General features: G+C 41.6%; 1 protein-coding gene across 3 annotated transcripts in view; it reads right to left on the bottom strand.

Moving 5' to 3' along the window:
• sytl5 (synaptotagmin-like 5) overlaps positions 1–18,938 on the bottom strand; it is a 190,882-nt gene that overhangs the window by 65,350 nt on the left and 106,594 nt on the right. For all 3 annotated transcript variants that reach the window (XM_078232553.1, XM_078232554.1, XM_078232555.1), the window contains one exon: positions 4,431–4,646. In XM_078232553.1, coding sequence (XP_078088679.1) covers positions 4,431–4,646 — 216 coding nt within the window. The remainder of the gene's footprint in view (positions 1–4,430; positions 4,647–18,938) is intronic.

Below are 18,938 nucleotides of genomic sequence, written 5' to 3'. Positions count from 1 at the left end.
TTCCAGAAGTGTGATGAGAGTGACCTTGACATCAAGGTAGCATTTGATTAGTATGGCATCAAGGAGCCCTAGAAAAATTGAAGTCAATGGAAATTAGGAGGTAAGCTCTCCAATGGTTGGGGTTATAACACAAGTACAAGGAAGATGGTTGTGATTGTTGGAAACCAGTTTTTGCAGCCCAGGAGATCGCCAGTTCTCTAGGACCAAACTTCTTCAGCTTCTTCATCAATGATCTTCCTTCCTTCATGAGATCAGAAGTGGGATGCTTGCTGATGAATACAGTGTTCAGTCCCATTCATAACTCCTCAGATACTGAAGCAGTCTGTGTTCATATGCAGCAGGACCTGGGTAACAATCAGGTTTGGGCTGTAAGTGACAAGTAGTGTTCATATTACACAAGTGCCTGGCAATAACCATCACCAACAAGAGAGAATATAACCATCTCCCCATGACATTCAACGGCATAACCATCACTGAATCCTCCACAATCAACATCCTGGGAGTTACTATTAATCAGAAGCTTAACTGGTCCGGCACCCACTATATAAATACTGTGGTTACAACAGCTGGCCAGGAGCTGGAATTCTGCAGTGAGTAACTCACCTTCAGCTCCCCAAAGCCTTTTGCACCACCTAGAAGACACACGTTAGGAGTGTGATGGAATACTCTGCACTTCCCTGGGTGTGTTCCATTTGAACAACACTCAAGAACCTCAACACCATCCAGGATGAAGCAACCTTCTTGACTGGCACCCCAGCTATGACCGTAAACATACATACTCTCCACCACTGGCACACAAAGGCAGCAGTGCCATCTGCAAGATGCATTGCAACAACTCGCCAAGGCTCCTTTGACAGCACCTTGCAAGAAGACAACTTCTACCATCTAGAAGCACCACCACCTGAGATTTTCCCTCCAAGTCACACATCACCCTGACCTGGACTGATTTATATTGTCATTCTTTCACTGACACTGGGTCAAAATGCCTGGACTGCTGCGAGAACATTAGGAGTTTACCGCCACTGAACTATCTGCAGCGCTTCAAGACAGCTCACCACATTCTCAAGGGCAATTAGGAATGGGCAACAAGCTGACCTTACCAGTAATGCCCACATCCCATAAACGAATGAACCAATATTTGCTGGAATTTAGAAGAATGAAAGGTGATCTCACTGGGACATAAAATTCTTAAAGGGTTTGATAGCCTACGTATGAACATATGAACTAGGAGCAGAAGTAGGCAATTTGGCCCCTTGAACGTGCTCTGCCATTTAAGATAATGGCTGATCTGTTTGTGTTGAGTTCCACATTCTCCATCCACCCACAATAACCATTGATTCCTTGTCTCCCTTGTCTAATAAGAATCTATCTACCTTCATCTTAAAATATTCAGTGACCCTGCTTCCAACGTCTCCTGAGACAATATTGTAGATACTGGAAGAACATTTGCCTTGGTTGAAGAGTCCCGAACTAGGGCGGCACGGTAGCACAGTGGTTAGCACTGCTGCTTCACAGCTCCAGGGACCTGGGTTCGAATCCCGGCTCGGGTCGCTGCCTGTGTGGAGTTTGCACATTCTCCTCGTGTCTGCGTGGGTTTCCTCTGGGTGTTCCGGTTTCCTCCCACAGTCCAAAGATGTGCGGGCTAGGTTGATTGGCCATTCTAAATTGCCCCTTAGTGTCCCAGGGTGCGTAGGTTAGAGGGATTAGTGGGTAAATATGTAGGGATATGTGGATAGGGCCTGGGTGGGATTGTGGTTGGTGCAGACACGATGGGCCGAATGGCCTCTTTCTGCACTGTAGGATTCTATGATTCTATCCCGTTCTCAAAATAAGGGATTGGCCAGTTAGGACTGAGGTAAGGTGAAATTTCTTCAGAAATTGTGAATTTTTGTAATTTTCTCGCCATGTGGATGCTCAGTTGTTGATCTTATTCAAAAGAGAGATTGGCCATTCACGCCAATTGAATTTTCTGGTCCCACCAGCGGTGTACCCCGTGCCATGGGTTTGCTGGCAATGTGAGGTGGCTTCAATGGGAATTCTAATTGACTGTGACAAGACCAGAGGATCCCACCACCAGCTAACGGCACGCCATTGAGAAAGATGCTGAGGGGAAGCCAGAGAATCTCATCCATTGGTGGATTTTAGAATACTAAGGAAATTAAGGGGCATGCAGATAGTGTGGGAGGTATATTGACCATGATAGAATTGAATGGCAGAACAGGCTTGAAGGGCCCAATGCCCTATCTCTGCTCCAATTTCTTATGCTCTGGAGAGATGATGAGAGATTTATCATGAAATAGAAACTGTCAACTTCTGCTATTTTATGTAAGATTACTTATTCAGAGGAATTTGGACAAAGTGGGTGCATTTCCCTCCAGAACAAAGTTCCCCTTTTTAAAACGTATGAGAAGAGAGCATTTTACTTTCTGGAAAGTAATACTGATGGAGCATCACAAAAGCAAAATGACGCAATGAATTTCAGCTTAACAGCATTATATTTCCCCCCCCCCCCCGCCTTATTTTGAAGATGCTGAACAAAATGTCAACCACGAAAATAGTTGTGATTAATTGCAGGATATGCAACCACCACATTTGAATGTACTAAAATTAGATTAAAGAACACCAAATCTCAGTCAGTCTCGATCTTTGTAAGTTGCTGAAAACCAGGGCTTGGCTGCGTTCGGAAGTGACCAGTACAAGTTGCATAAGGTTAAATTTCACGGGATCCAGGGTGAGGTAGCCAATTGGATACAAAATTGGCTTGATGACAGAAGACAGAGGGTGGTTGTAGAGGGTTGTTTTTCAAACTGTGAGCTGGCCTGTGACCTGGCCTGTGACCAGCAGTGTGCCACAGGGATTGGTGCTGGGTCCACTGGGTTATTTGTCATTTATATTAATGATTTGGATGAGAATTTAGGAGGCATGGTTAGTAAGTTTGCAGATGACACCAAGATTGGGGGCATAGTGGACAGTGAAGAAGGTTATCTAGGATTGCAACAGGATATTGATCAATTGGGCCAGTGGGCTGATGAATGGCAGATGGAGTTTAATTTAGATAATGCGAGGTGATGCATTTTGATAGATCGAACCAGGGCAGGACTTACTCAGTTAATGCTAGGGCGTTGGGGAGAGTTATAGAACAAAGAGATCTAGGGATACAGGTTCATAGATCCTTGAAAGTAGAGTCACATGTAGACAGCGTGGTGAAGAAGGCATTTGGCATGCTTGCATTCATTGATCAGAACATTGAATACAAGAGTTGGGACGTCTTGTTGAAGTTGTACAAGACATTGGTAAGGCCACACTTGGAATACTGTGTACAGTTCTGGTCACCCCATTATAGAAAGGATATTATTAAACTAGAAAGAGTGCAGAAAAGATTTACTAGAATGCTACCGGGACTTGATGGTTTGAATTACAAGGAGAGGCTGGATAGACTGGGACATTTTTCCCTGGAGCCGAGGAAGCTTAGGGGTGATCTTATAGAGGTCGATAAAATAATGAGGGGAATAGATAAGGTCAACATCTTTTCCCAAAGGAGGGGAGTCTAAAACTGGAGGGGAGAGATACAAAAGGGGCAATTTTTTCACAGAGGGTGGTGGATGTCTGGAACAAGCTGTCAGAGGTAGTAGTAGAGGTGGGTACAATTTTGTCTTTTAAAAAGCATTTAGACAGTTACATGGGTAAGATTGGTATAGAGGGATATGGGGCAAACGCGGGCAATTGGGACTAGCTTAATGATAAAAACTGGGCGGCATGGACAAGTTGGGCCGAAGGGCCTGTTTCCCTGCTGTAGACCTCTATGACTCTAAGTCTATTTATTTTGGCTTCAATGAAATTGGAGAATATTAATGAAAGTATAACAATAAAGCAATGCTGTGAAACTTCGCCTTGACTCGGGATAAGTTATATTAGAATTTCATGTCATTTTTAATGCTCAGTATTTCCATTACTATTTGCAAGCAACTATTTATTCATTCATGAACCTGTGTTGTAATGGCGGAACATGAGCTGAGATGCTGCAGGCAACCATACATTGTACTCATGGCACATGATGATATTCAAGATGAAATAAAGATGCTCCTAGGTGTTCTTCCCTTGCAGATATAAAATAAACCCATCAAAAAAAGATAGTCCCTTTTTATGGCATCTTTGAGAAGCTTTAACAGTTTTGTAATTAATTACTGGATAAAGTACATTGGTGAGAGTGTCAAATGTATGATTACACAAAGCGGGGAAAACACATTACATTTTCATAATAAGGGTGCTGACAATAGGTAAATGGACTAGAGCATAATGCTTCTTTTGGTTATATTTATATCTGTGATCAATCACACATTACAAAAGGTCCTGATCATGAAGCAGTTAGAAATACAGAGCTAATCTGATTAGTTTGTTGGTTAATATTTGCTTTAAAATCAAATACATACGAAATTTTAGCGCACACAGTGCATTTCCACGTCCCATCATTGACCACAACTCGACAGTCTCTACACACACGGTCATTGCACGCCTGGCACTGGTCGCCTCTGAGGAAGATTAGGCCAAGTGTCTTCTGGCATCGTTTGCAGGCTCTATCACTTATTTGCTGCTTTCTTCGATTTATCCCAGAACCACGGATTTTGATAAGCTCATTCTTTAACTTCCTGTAAATAAATCAGAAAACTTGCTCAGTAACTCGCAAAATGACAAAAACTAAACCAAGGAGAGTCATAAGTGACAACCCATTGCTGCACAGAAGCTGCCCAAATTTACCATTTTTTGATTGGTGTCATTTTAGTCCCAGCTCCAACACTAGATGGCGCCCAGATAAGGTTATTCAGAGAATCTATGGTTGGGTGGTTTCAATAATGATCGATTTCTAATAAATCACTGGACCAACGGGAGAGACAACATCATTGCGCACTTCAATTTGATAAATTAATGCCTGTCGATTGACGTATTGTTAGGAACAAGTATTACTCTACATTAGCTCTAAAACTGTATTGAGGCCTAAAGTATTAATCTTACTATTAAGTTAACTTGAGAACTTAAGTCTTATTTTATAATCAATAATGGAAAATATTATAAATTTATAGACAGAAGTAGTGTTGATGATTTTGTGATTAAACACACATAAAAATTGCATTTACTCAGATAGGCCAGTAAGACTTTAAGTTTGGTTCTTATCCATGTTGATTTGGGTCGTCTCAACTGGGAAAGCACTGACCCTCATTAAATAGTCCCAGTGCCCTCAGATTGGGCAAAGGGAAATCAGTTCCTAGTTGTTATTCATTAATTTGCTGGAAAGTGCACGTTTGTTGAGGGTAGAATCAAGCTCGTCTATGATGCCCTATTGTCAAATAGTGGACGGCCATCTGTGTCAATGTTCATGTACGATGATGGATCACTTGTACAAGGTACCGAAGGGCTGCTTGTGCCCATAACATTATAAAGTAACACGTTTCAGAGAAAAAAGGGAGAAGACTGGGAGTTTGGCTGTTATGCCAAAGGTGAAAAGAACTATAAAGGATTGTTGGAAAAAGGGAGTGAGTAATAGTGGACGTCAGCTCAAATGGACTCATATTATTGCGATCTAAAGCATCTAAAGTGTGATCTCCTGGACTCGTTTCGATCGCCTCAGGGGGTTGGAGAGGAATTTCCCAGATTTTTTTTCCCCATATTGGCCCTGGGGTTTTCACTCTGGGTTTTCGCCTCTCCCTGGAGATCACATGGTCTGGAATGGCGGGGTGGGGGTGAGTTAATAGGTTGTGATGAACAAAGCATCGTAGCTGTGAGGGACAACTCGGTGGATAGGATATTAGGATGTAGATAGGCTGGAAAATTGGGAGGGGATCCTGGATTCAGGATTCAATCCTGGACCGGGGAGCGGCGCGGGCTTGGAGGGCCGAAGGGCCTGTTCCTGTGCTGTATTGTTCTTTGTTCTTTTGTATTCACCCTACTGCGGGCTTTGCAAGTTAGAAATGCAACAGGGTTGAAAGTGAGAGATGAATACTGATAAACTTTATTGCTTTGAGGCAATGTAAGATTGCCACTTCTTGGATGTCAAGATCTGTGCCATCTATGGTGGCACAGTGGTTAGAACTGCTGCCTCACAGCACCAGCGACCTGGATTCAATTCCAGCCTTGGGTGACTGTCTGTGTGGAGTTTGCACGTTCTCCCCGTGTCTGCATGGGTTTCCTCTGGGTACTCCAGATTCCTCCCACACTCCAAAGATGTGTGGGTTAGGTTGATTAGCCATGCTAAATTACCCCCTAGTGCCAGGGGGAATAGCAGGGTAATATTTGTGGGCTTACAGGGATAGGGCCTGGATGGGATTGTTGTTGGTGCAGGCTTGATGGGCCGAACGGACTACTTCTGCACTGTAGGAATTCAATGATTCTATAAAAATAAGCTCGAGAAATAAAACAATAAAATAAGTTTTACGGAAAAAATTGGCTCGTGTCTCTTTTGAACAATCTCATTGACTAATAATAATCAAATGAACTGTCTTCTAGACATAACTGTAAATACACAATCTTTTTTTAAAACAGTTGACTGACACTGGCAGAAACTAATAAAAGGTTGACTAAGTGACTGGTTCATTCCCATCATTGGTCACATTTGAATGCTGTGGTTAATGTGCAACATGACTAAAATAACATGGTTGGCAGTGACCCATGGTAACTACTGATGATTATCGTTGGTAAACATGTGGCTGATAAAGGAATTACATCAATAAGTGGCAATGATGTGGATGCCTCTCACGATACAAAAAAACCCTCAAACTAGAGTTATTTATAAATTTTGACTGGAAAATTTAATATTTTCTTCCCATTTATTATAATTTTAATGGTTGTATAATAAATGTAATAGCAGGAAAAAAGCACAATAAATAGTTTAAAAACTGTGATCTGTCATCACACTCCGCAAGAAATACACAATTTATACAGCCATGGAAAATAGAAGCTCATAGCTAATACAAGGATGCTAGTTCTGAGGAATGGAACTGTTTCCCGATCCAATGTGCAAGATTTTGTCTTTGTCCAGGAAAACCGTAAATGTGTTCTTTGAAACGGTTTAGTTTCATGAGGCAGGAGAAATCATCCCTTCAAGAGTCATCAGAAAATGCTTTCAGCTCAGGTATTTCACAGTCAGGTGAACAGGAAAATTTCCCTTATTCAGTCCTGTCAATTTGCCTTGATCACTATTGCAGAATACAGACCCATCCTCTCTATCAGTTGGAGCTTTTTTTTCCCCATTTCAACAGCCTTGAAATCAGATTGCTATTTAATGTTGGTGTACTGAAGTGTGGCCGGTTCTGCTAAATTTACTTCATGTAGTAGGATCTTTTCCGTTGATGGAAAAGATTTTCATCTAATCAGCCCAGGGCAGAAAGGAAAAACTCAGCTTTATCTTAGAAATGCACAAGTGTTTAAAAAAGGATACGTTAATCAACAGAAGTGTTATTTAGGCACGCTGGAAAATCTCTGCCCTTGCAGCAAAACATTAGTCCAGATCTTCCGCTCTTTGCATTGTTGGAGACTGGCCATATGACCCAAGATGAGCATCGGGACCCTGCAGAAGCCCTGACAGGATGACCTTAGTGGGAATTGCCTGGGAAGTTTGAACTCTTGTTGTGTAATTCCCTGCTCCACGGGTCCCTCCTTAAATGTCTCTGATCTGTTGGACTTTAACCTGGTGTTGTGAGACTTCTTACTGAGTCAGAGTCGCAGACATTAAGACAGTTCTGTGGCACTTCCCTGGATAGTTACCCAGGAAGTGTTAGACAGAAAAATCCTAGTCTAGCTCCTGGATAACTACAAAGCTGACCACCCACTCACTCGCACTGACCCGCTCACCAGCCAATTCCCCCACACCAGCCTACTATCTCCGACCCAACCTGACTAGCCCTTGATCTACCAACTACCTGACCCACCTGCCATACTATCCACCTACCACCCCACTTGCCCATTCACTAACATTCAACCATTCACTAATGTTCATACTGGACATTTGAATGTTGCATATGGCAGCCATATGGCTGTAAAAGGGGGCATGTCTGGTCATCTCCCTGATGCTACAGTGCTGCAATGGACTTCTTGGAGGGATGCCAAGTTCTGCCTTTCTAGAGAAGCCTGGCGTGGAATACCCAGCCAAGAAATGCAGAGTAGCATCCAGGCTTGAAAAGTTTGAGTGGAGTGGCAATCCAATGATGATTGTCGCTCCGCAGAAGATCTGGGCCATTATTAGTTGTCGCTTTGAAGAAGAACAGCTGGCAGAGCTGCACGATTATCTCTTAGAGACTAGAAAGCAATATCACGGACTACTGATCTGAAACTTTGTGAGGTTTAAATTTTCTTACAGCCGCAAACCCATTATTATTCTGGTGGTGTGTGGAAATGGCTCACCAGAACAGGCAGGATTGAGGATTGAAGTAAACTTGTCCTCGGGTCCATCAGAATAAGCCAAGCAAGTTGTGGATGCCAATCAGCACTTTGGCAGGTTCATCTGTAGCCTTTTTGACAGGGAAGGGTGGTGGCTAGTTGCTGTGGACAAACCTGTATCAACCTCCAGTTGTGTTGTACAAACGGGAAGCTTATGGCTACGTCTTTAGACTCCAGAAAATGTCAAAAAACTTCCACTTATTTGGGTCTTTTTGGAGCAGCCTCCAGAGGTCTCTTTGAGGACTGCTGGTTAGGCAGCTCAAATCCCAAAAGTGCCGACAGAGCTTGTGCATTGTAAACTCTAAGCAGGGTAAAATAATTTAGGAGTCTGGATCTGAAATGAGCACAGGGACTTAATTTCCAGCAGTCTCCAGGGCCACCTTATAAAAGGCCCCTGCCAAGTTAGCAGTATAGACCAAAACCAGATGCAAATCAGGCCCTCAGCACTGGCAAGTTAGCTTTTGCTGTGCAACAATGTTAAACTTATTTGCAGTAACAAAATCAAAGATAGTCTAAGGATTAAAGCAGGTAGTTGAACATCAAAAGATGTCTGGCTGTAATTTTCTCTCTGCCCACACAGCATGGGCCCTTAATCTGGTCTCCACCGGCATGGTCAAAATGGTGTTCTCTTAAAAATGTCAAGCATTTCATTAGCACGTTTTATGAAACACCAGCCACCAATAAAAACACCCTATTCACCAAACAACATATCCAACATATGGCCAACTCCTTCTTGCTGTAAAATCTACAAGTGTGGCATTTCTAAAGCTGTTGGTCTCTTGTATATAACTCCATGGTTAATGTAAATAAGACAATAGTGACATGACCTTTGATATCTGTATATACTGCTTTCTACTATAATCTCTGCAATAAGGTAATGTTGAACTTTAATATTGGTTAATTGGACATTTCTGAATTACTGAGATGAAGCACGATTTAATTTAAAAATGCATAACAACTGGAAGTAACAATTAAACAACCATAAAAGGTTTAAATATTTATCTGCTAGCAAACTACTGTTTTCATTACCACGGACTGCTTCCAAAGTACACGAGTCACAAAATAAATGACTAATAGGTGAATCATTAACCTCGAAGTACAATTAATTTAATCTGCAGTCACAATGTACAGACAAAACAAACACTCATTTCCTGGGGATCTAGTGATGCTGTATTGCCATATCTCTCTTCCCTTTACTTGTTTGTATTCATCATTTTAGCCATTTTAGCCACAAGTACAGTGATCAGATAAAAAATAGCAAACAGCTAAAGCTCCATTAAGTACATTCATGGTCAAAATAAAACCCCCAAGAAATTCAAACCTTTCTTTCGGCACATCTCAAACGCTTTGCATCCTAAAGTCTTTTTTTTAATATTAAAAATGACTTTAAATCAACAAAGTTATCACTCCAATATGGCATCTCGCTGGCGGTCAAAAGGCGGGATTTAGTATTATTTTGCCTCTGCCCAAGATATATTTCTCTTTGCGTGCGGTAGTCTAGCTTTGATCCCACCGAGAAGCAACTAAACTTAGCCGTGACAGATCGGGCCATTGTGAGGTATGTCCAGTACTCTGAGAAACTCGGGCTGCTACCCAGCACAACATGTTACATGGTCAAGGTTGGCAACAAGGAAGAAGAAATGAACATTTTTGGAAGAGAAATTAATGTAAACAATTAAATGGGGTGTTACTGTACTAACTGAACCAGATAGAATTACATAGGGTAGGTTTTCCGGTCTTGCCCCAGATGATACCTACTGCCAGTAGGAGTGGAAAATCCTGGCCATAGGCTTTACAGCACAGAAATAGGCCAAGCCATTGGGTTCAACTGGTCTGTGCCAGTGTTTATGCTCCACAGAAGTTTTCACCCTGCTTAATCGGCCCTATGGTTGCAGTGTACTTTGCTGTACAGGTAAATATGTTGTCTTTAATAGTTGTTCCTTTACTCTGCAGGTATTATTTACACCAGATCTCCTCCCCCCATATCTTACTATAGGAAGTCCTTACTTAACATCATTAATTGATTACTGGAAACTATGAAGCATAGTGGAGGATATGCCCCTGTCTACATCATGATGTGGAGATGCCGGCGTTGGACTGGGGTAAACACAATAAGAAGTCTCATAACACCAGGTTAAAGTCCAACAGGTTTATTTGGTAGCACAAGCCACTAGCTTTCGGAGCGCTGCCCCTTCATCAGGTAAGTGGGAGTTCTGTTCACAAACAGGGCATATAAAGACACAAACTCAATGGTTGGAATGCGAGTCTTTACAGGTAATCAAGTCTTAAAGGTACAGACAATGTGAGTGGAGAGAGGGTTAAGCACAGGTTAAAGAGATGTGTATTGTTTCCAGCCAGGACAGTTAGTGAGATTTTGCAAGCCCAGACAAGTCGTGAGCGTTACAGATAGTGTGACATGAACCCAAGATCCCGGTTGAGGCTGTCCTCATGTGTGCGGAACTTGGCTATCAGTCTCTGCTCAGCGACTCTGCGTTGTCATGTGTCGTGAAGGCCGCCTTGGAGAACGCTTACCCGAAGATCAGAGGCCGAATGCCCATGACCGCTGAAATGTTCCCCAACAGAAAGAGAACACTCTTGCCTGGTGATTGTCGAGCGCTGTTCATTCATCTGTTGTTGTAGCGTCTCCATGCAGACGCTACGTATAGTTAAGAAACCCCACCAACGCCTCTACTAATATTAAATCCTGATAAGAAGACAGAGTGTGTTGCTAGGAATAAAAATTAGAACCTTCGTATTTGTATGTCATCACTGGCAAAAATTTATAAAACCATGTATCATGACAATATAACATGTCTCAGTGCGTACGATGGGCGATAAGTAAGTGCAATGAATCATCAGAATATTATACAAAATGACATGATGCAAAACCCTCTCTTAAGATTGGCTGTTTCCCACCTCATCCTGAGAACTGAGACCCTGCTTTCACGGGAGCTACACAGGAAATTTCAGGCATATGGTGATATTCAAGCAAAACAGCAGCAGCGCAATACAAATGGAGGGTTCTTATTAGGGGTTAATGGTAAAGCAAAACAATGTAATTTGGGATGATATTAAGCAAGGATTACTGGCAATTTGAAGCCCCATTTATCCTTCATGTTGGTTTAGACTGAGCCCATCCCTTTGATACAGCTCCTTCTCGATTCTGTATTGATATCGCTGTCCCTAAAGGGAACCCCTCCTTCATACAGCAGTCTTTTAGCCCCACCTTCCTGATCTGCCTATTCCTATGTCAATTTGCACGTGGCTCTGGTTGTAAAATTAAAGGATCATCCATGAATCAGTGATATAAAGTAACATTAGACAATGCAAGGGGCAGTGTGTTTATTAATACCAATGCCACAAGTCCTTTTTCACATTGTTAAGATTGAGTTGGTAACTGCTATGTTTCCTTTGAAAACAAATGTTCCAATGAGACAGGTTTGGCTACAAACATAGTTTTTATAAGGAAATAAAAATGCAACTGAAATCCACCATGATGCTTCATTTTATTTCAATTCACAAACCTTGGTTGGAGCAGACTATACAATCTAGATGGACTGAACCCAACATCATGTTGTCACCATGCTGCCATTTGATTAAAAAAAATATATATATATATTTGTTTCTGCAAAGTGTCACTGGCTGGGTCAGTTTTTACTGTCCATCCCTAATTTTCATTGAGAAGTGATGCTGAGTTGCTTCTTTGAACCACTGCAGTCCGCGAGGTGTGGGTACACCTAAAGTACTGTTAGCTTCAGAATTTGACCCAACGACAGCGAAGGGACAGCAATATAGTTCATAGTTGTGATGGTGTGTGGCTTGGAGGGGAACTTGCAGGCAGTGGTATTCGCATGCATCTGCTGCCCTGTCCTTTGAGGTAGTAGAGATTGTGCGTTTGGAGGGTGCTGTCAAGGAGCCTTGGTGAGCAGTTGCAATGCATCTTGTAAATGGTACACACTGCTGCCACAGTGCACTGGTGGTGGGGGGGGAATGAATGTTTAAGTTGTGGATGAGGTATAGATTAAATGGATTGCTTTGTCCTGGATAGTTGTTGTTGGAGTTGTACTCATCCAGGCAAGTGGAGAGTACTCCATCACACAACTGATTGTAGATTGGCTTTTGGGAGTCAGGAGATGACTAACTCCTCTCAGTATTCCTGGCCTCTGATCTGCTCTTGTAGCATGAGTATTTATATGGCTGGTCCAGTTTAGTTTCTGGTCAATGGTAACCCCCAGGATGTAGATAGTGGGGGATTCAGCAAAGGTAAAGGGAAGATAGTTAGTTTCTCTCTCGTTGGAGATGGTCATTGCTTGGCACTTGTGTGATGCTATAGTTACGCCACTTATCATGCCAAGGCTGAATGTTGTCCAGGTCTTGCTACATGCAGACATGGACTGGCACAGTATCTGAGGATATATAAATGGTAAATGATGCAATCATCAGCAAACATCCCCACCTTTGACTTTATGATGGAGAGAAGGTTACTGATGAAGCAGCAGAAGATGGTTAGGCCAAGGAGTGAGGAGCTCCTGCAGTGGTGCCCTGGGGCTGAGGTGATTATTCTCCAACAAACGCACGCATCTTGGAGCTGGATAGGACGGCAACCAGTGGATAGTTTTCTCACTGGTTCCCACCAATTACAATTTTGCTAGGGCTCCTTGAGGCCACACTTAGTTAAATTCTGTCTCGATGTCAAGGACAGCCATTCTTATCTTATCTCTGGAGGTCAGATCTTTTGCATATGTTTTGTCCAAGGATGTAACAAGGTCAGATGCTAAATGGCCTTGTCAGAACCCCAAACTTAGCATAGTTGCACAGGTTGTTGCTGAGCAAGTGCCATTTGAAAGCTCCCATCACTGAGAGCAAGCTGATCGTGTGGTAATTGGCTAGATTGGATTTCCTCCATTTTTTGTGGACAGGACAAGTTAGAGCAGGACAATTTTCCACATTGTCAGGTAATTGCTAAAGCTGACCTGGAACACCTTGGCTAGTGGGAATAGCCAATTTTGGAGCACAAGACTTCAATATTACAGCCAGATATACTTAGGTCCATAGCCTTTTGTTCATCAAATGCTTTCAGCCTTTTATTGATATCATGTGGAGTGAATCAAATTGGCTGAAGACTGGCATCCATGATGGTCGGGACCTCAGGAAGAGACCGAGATGGATCCTTCACTTGGTACTTCTGGCTGAAGACGGTTGCAAATGCTTCGGCCTTGTCAACTGCACTGAAGTGCTGGGCTCTCCCAACATTGATGATGGCGATGTTTGGAGTCCCCTATTCCAGTAAGTTGTTTAATTGTGCACCACCATTCACAATTAGATGTGACAGGACTGCAGGGCTAATTATGGAATCACTTAGCTCTGACCATCTTTGTCTAATGGTGGAACAGGAACTGCAAGTATGCTGTGGTTGAACTTAGAATGTGGTGTAATAGGATCTGACCCTATGTAAAGTAGCATAGAAAATTTAGCGTACACAACTAAAAATGTTGTTTATTTTTAAATTTAAGCACAATATCTTAATGGCAGGAGTGATCAGCTCTGTTAGTTTATAGGAGACGCAGGATGTGAACTGACTGCCTGTTATACTTTTCAAGAGTAAGAGTGTTTATTCTTTTTTCGTTAGTTAATTTATTGTTCAGACACAAAATAGTTGACTTGACAAGACACCACATATGATATTTTACTCGATCCTGAAATATACTAACTTCATAGCCTGCAGCACCTGTGACTCTCATTTGTCGTGGCAAAATCAATGTTTTTTTTCCTTTTCATTGATTATGCTTCATGTTTTTAAAAAGTGCTCAATCTGTACATTGCAGCAATGTCCTAGAATCACCTGATAAGAAGACAGAATGTGTTGCTAGGAATAACAATTAGAACATTCGTAAATGGTATTTGTATGTCATCACTGGCAAAAATTGGGTCCCTCTATAAAACCTTGTACCATGACAATATAACAAGTCCCAATACGCATGATGGTCGATAGATAAGTGCAATGAATCATCATGTTGCCATGCAATGGAATTGACATCAACATCCACAGAATAGTTGATCCCATTCTAACTAGATAATTGACCCTTCAGACTCATAAGTAACAATACTGCGAGAACACGTCAATAAATCCTTACGTTACTGCGCAAAACCTTTTACAGAATGTATCAGAGCTGAAAGGAGGACAACTTTTCCAACACCTTTCATGAAATAAAAAGATTGGAAAAAGTTATATTTCCTAATTTATAATCCTTTTGCTATTCTACAATATTGCATAATCACAGGACATTGCATCGTAGATTTGAAGGACATTACCTTCGCACCAATAGGTGTAATTGGAAATTAAATGCTGTAATTTAAAAAAAAATTGTACTGCTTTTCAATCCTTTGCCATCAGCTCTCTCTTGCAAGTTAAAAGATTACCACTCCAAGGAAATATAATTTCAGCACGGCTCTCCTCAACTCAATTGTGATCCGAGTGGGCAGTCTATTCACGGCTATCTTTCCAATTCACCCCAAGAGGTACACATCCCACACGGTGCTCTAATCTACCATCCACTAGAATATTTGATGATCCACGAGACAGAGTAATTCAGGAACCCCTGGAGGGAACCACTATATATGAGTTTCATGTAGTTCCAACCAAGTGGGCATGGATCTGTACTGGAACCATTTACCATATGCAACATGTGACAGTGAATTAAAAGAACATGATGGTGGAGGGTACAAATATCACAAGACAAGATGCAGCTTACCATCAATTACTGGAAAACCCTGGGAGAATTTGGGTATGATCTATTTGTGCTGGATGGAAGAGAATCTCTTGTTCTGTCTAGAATTATATTATGACATTTAAAATGTTTGACATATTTATGAAGCCATAGGATATAAAATGCAGAATTTGCTTGAAGTAAAAACCACTATCTCTTAAAAAGAATTCCTCTTACTAAGTGGAAACCAATAAATCCAAAACCACAAATGCACTCAATTTCACAATAGGAGCATCTTTAGTTCCTGGACTGTTGACTGTCAGATCACATTGATCTGCTGCCTGGGAGAGTCTGCTTGACCATTTTAATAGCCAGCACCCATAATAGAGATGCAGGAAATTGCTGCTCAAAATGGATGTTTAGAAGCTGGGTGATGGCCACAATATATCATGTAGCCCCGAAGTTGCCTGGCCAGCACTTTGGCAACTCACAGGGGAATAGTTCAGAAGGCTTAACAGAGCACATTGAAAAACTACACAAAAATATTTAAGTTCACCTCTATGCCAGTCCCCTCTCCTCTGTGCATTCACTCACTTAACTCTTATTTCCATAACTTATCAAAGGACTTTCCAGATTTTCCATCCCCACTTAACACAAGGAAATAAAAGGAAACAAGTAGGGGTGTTGATTTAAAACTTGATGAAAGACATGGCTTTGGGAAGAGTGATGAAGGAAATGGAAGATTGGAGAGATTTAGAGGCAGGCATTTCCAGAGCATAACAACAATGTAGTTAGTCAGTGAAACTGAGTGTTTTAGTGTGTTGGATACTGTTTGGTCGGTCTTAATGAAGTCTTTGTAATCTTAAATAGGTCAACCGTAAGTATTTATTAACCTTTTAAAAAATATTCATTTACATGGGGTGGGCATTGCTGTCTCACTGACCATCCCTAATTATCCTAGTTTATTTAAGAGTTGACCCCATTGTTGTGGGTCTAGCATCACACGTAGGCCAGACTAGGTAAGAATGCCAGTTTTTCTTCCCTAAAATGACATTCGTGAACCAGATGGGCTTTTATGACAATTGGCAATGTATACATGGTCATCATTAGACTTTTAATTCCAGATTTTTATTGAATTCAAAGTCCACTGTTTGCTGTGGTGGGATTTGAATCCAGGTCCCCAGAGTATCAGCTTGGCTCTCTGGATTTCTAGTCCAGTGATAATACCATTATGCTACTGCCTCTAACTACAAGGACTATGTACATATATACAGTAAAGGGTTCAAGCTCAGAGTTGTCTCTATGCCTTGTAGTGCATATAGCTCTGTCCAATACCCAACTGACCCCTCGGCATGGGTCATGTGTTCTCGTACATCATTGTGTGGCAGCAGTACTATATCAGTCCTAAATTAACCTCATACGTGCCAGTCCTTTATACTACACTAAGCATTTGGGAAGGGATACAGGACAGGGAGAGATTGTCGTATTAGGCTGGAAAAGAAGCTGTGGAGTAATTTATAGACAAAGACAATAATGGCAATGACAACTGCACTTAGTATCCCTAAACTCATGTATTCTGAATGGTTCTACTATTAAATTGTATTAATAATGGCAGTACAACTCCGGTTTCTCTTTACATCCTTGCTTGCCCTCCTCTTCCTCATCTCCGTGCATCTCTCGATGTGATCAGAGGCAGACATGATAGGCAAAGTTGAATATCATTGGAAAAGGGATAGTGATGATATTCAACATTATCGTTCTTTGATCCCACAATCATTTATGTGCTATCAGACTTCTTGTCTGACATCAATCATGATGAGTCATAATGACATTCAACTACTTATCGAAACAACAAAACTATCGGAAATATGTTCCATATTTCCTCCTTTTTATAGCTCTTGCCCTGCTGCCAATGTTCATTATATAATCTTAACTGCCAGCCCCATCCAAAAAAAATTATAGGCCACATCATATTCATAATTATGAATCTTGTATATTTTTGAAAATTGTCTGCTGGGCTCCTTCTCAAACCTATTCCCAGAGAGACTTAAGAAACAAACTTCACAATTTATGTGCTGCAATAGCTCAAGATCTCATGCATTATGCTGGAATTCAAGGGACGGTTACAAGACCAAACGTGCCTTACATGTGTAACAAGTCTTCCAGCATGTGCTTTTACACGCTTTTTTAAAAATCGTACATGCTGTGCTATGCTTGTTATTATCAGTACGATTATCTTTTTGGGGGTTAGGCTGATTGGCCATGCTAAATTGCCACTTAGTGTCGGGGGACTAGCAGGGCAAATACGTGGGGCTATGGGAATAAGGACTGGGTGGGGTTGTGGTCGGCGCAGACTCGATGGGCTGAATGGCCTCCTTCTAGGAATCCATCAATTCAGCAAATGGATTATCCATTGCCTTCCTACTGTGCTCGCTTTCATCTTACAATTTTTAGCTACCTTAGTGGGACTTCCTCTACCTGTTCCATCTTCTCACATTTTCTTTTCCTGTTGGTGACAATGCAGCGTTGCTGCAGACATCGGAACATGGTAGAAAGACATGATAATGGACTAAGTTGGAGGAATTGAAATAGATAAATTATTTTATATATGTGCAGTTTCATATTCAGATTAGAACACCAACATTTCTGAAGCTTCATAATGTTTTTATATGTATTATATGCACACGTAGTCCATTCCTGAGTCTGAATTTTCATGGGGCTGAAGAGACTCTTCAGCTTAATCAAAATGTTGTCGGATCCCTGATTCCAGAAGTCCTGTCTCTAAAGCTGGGGGGGAGAGGGGGTTGGGGGCAATGCGGGATGTGATGCAGTTAAAATGGGAGTGGGTTGGTAGGTTGCACCCCTGCGATTCACAGAGGCAGCTGCACATGTAAAAGTGCAGCTGTCTTCAGTCAGATGCGATTTTCATCACCCAGGTTTCTGAAATATGAGTAGTGGACTTTACACTTTTGAGGAAAAAAATATAAATTGAATGAAGCTCTGACGGTGGAGCGGGGGGGGGAGGTGGATAGATAAACTCAATGGAACTGTCAAGGTAATTAAATACCATTAGAACTGCCAGCTGTTATTTAAATCTCCTGCCCTTTATATATAAAAAAATCTTTAATAAAAAAAGATGCTTGCTATTTCACTCAGCAATCATTATAGGATTTGTGCTGCATGACTCATTTCACAACCTATCATAATCACAATGCCATGCCTGCCATTTCACAGTTTGATTAACACCTCCAAGGCTGGAATGTTACAGCCGTTTTTGTCGGCGGGATCTTCCCATCTCGCTATGGGGAACAGAGATTTGGCTGGGCTCAAATTCTCCGACCTCGCTGCAGTGGGACCATGGCACGAACGGCCAGTAAGATTGCATCCCAAGTGCTTAAAATACTTTGATGTGGGGCCACGAATACAAATGCTTGTCTTAAAAGGAGTTAAGTATTTGAATGAAGTGTTTGTTTTTATAAGGGATTAAAGAATTGAAGGAATTTAAAGGAAGTGAATGAGTGAGCTTTTTTCAACAGTAAAATTATTAATAGACATTTAGAACTTTATTTTATTTCTCAGCATGTCTCCTGAGGTCTGCTTATAGTGAATACGAGTTGACATTGATGGTAAAAGGGCAAAAGGTAGTGGGTGGCAGGAATGAGTTGGCACTGTTTATACAAGGCTATAAGGAACATAGTCTGGCTAAGATGCATACATTGCCTAGAGGGAGGATAAGGAAACATGGTGGGTGGGGCATGAAATGGCATGGAAGAGCAAGGGGAATGTATGGGGAAGGGATTGAAG

This window comes from Mustelus asterias, chromosome 17 (assembly GCF_964213995.1).
Source record: "Mustelus asterias chromosome 17, sMusAst1.hap1.1, whole genome shotgun sequence".
Lineage (NCBI taxonomy): Eukaryota > Metazoa > Chordata > Chondrichthyes > Carcharhiniformes > Triakidae > Mustelus > Mustelus asterias.
This window is presented reverse-complemented; position numbering and strand designations above follow the sequence as displayed.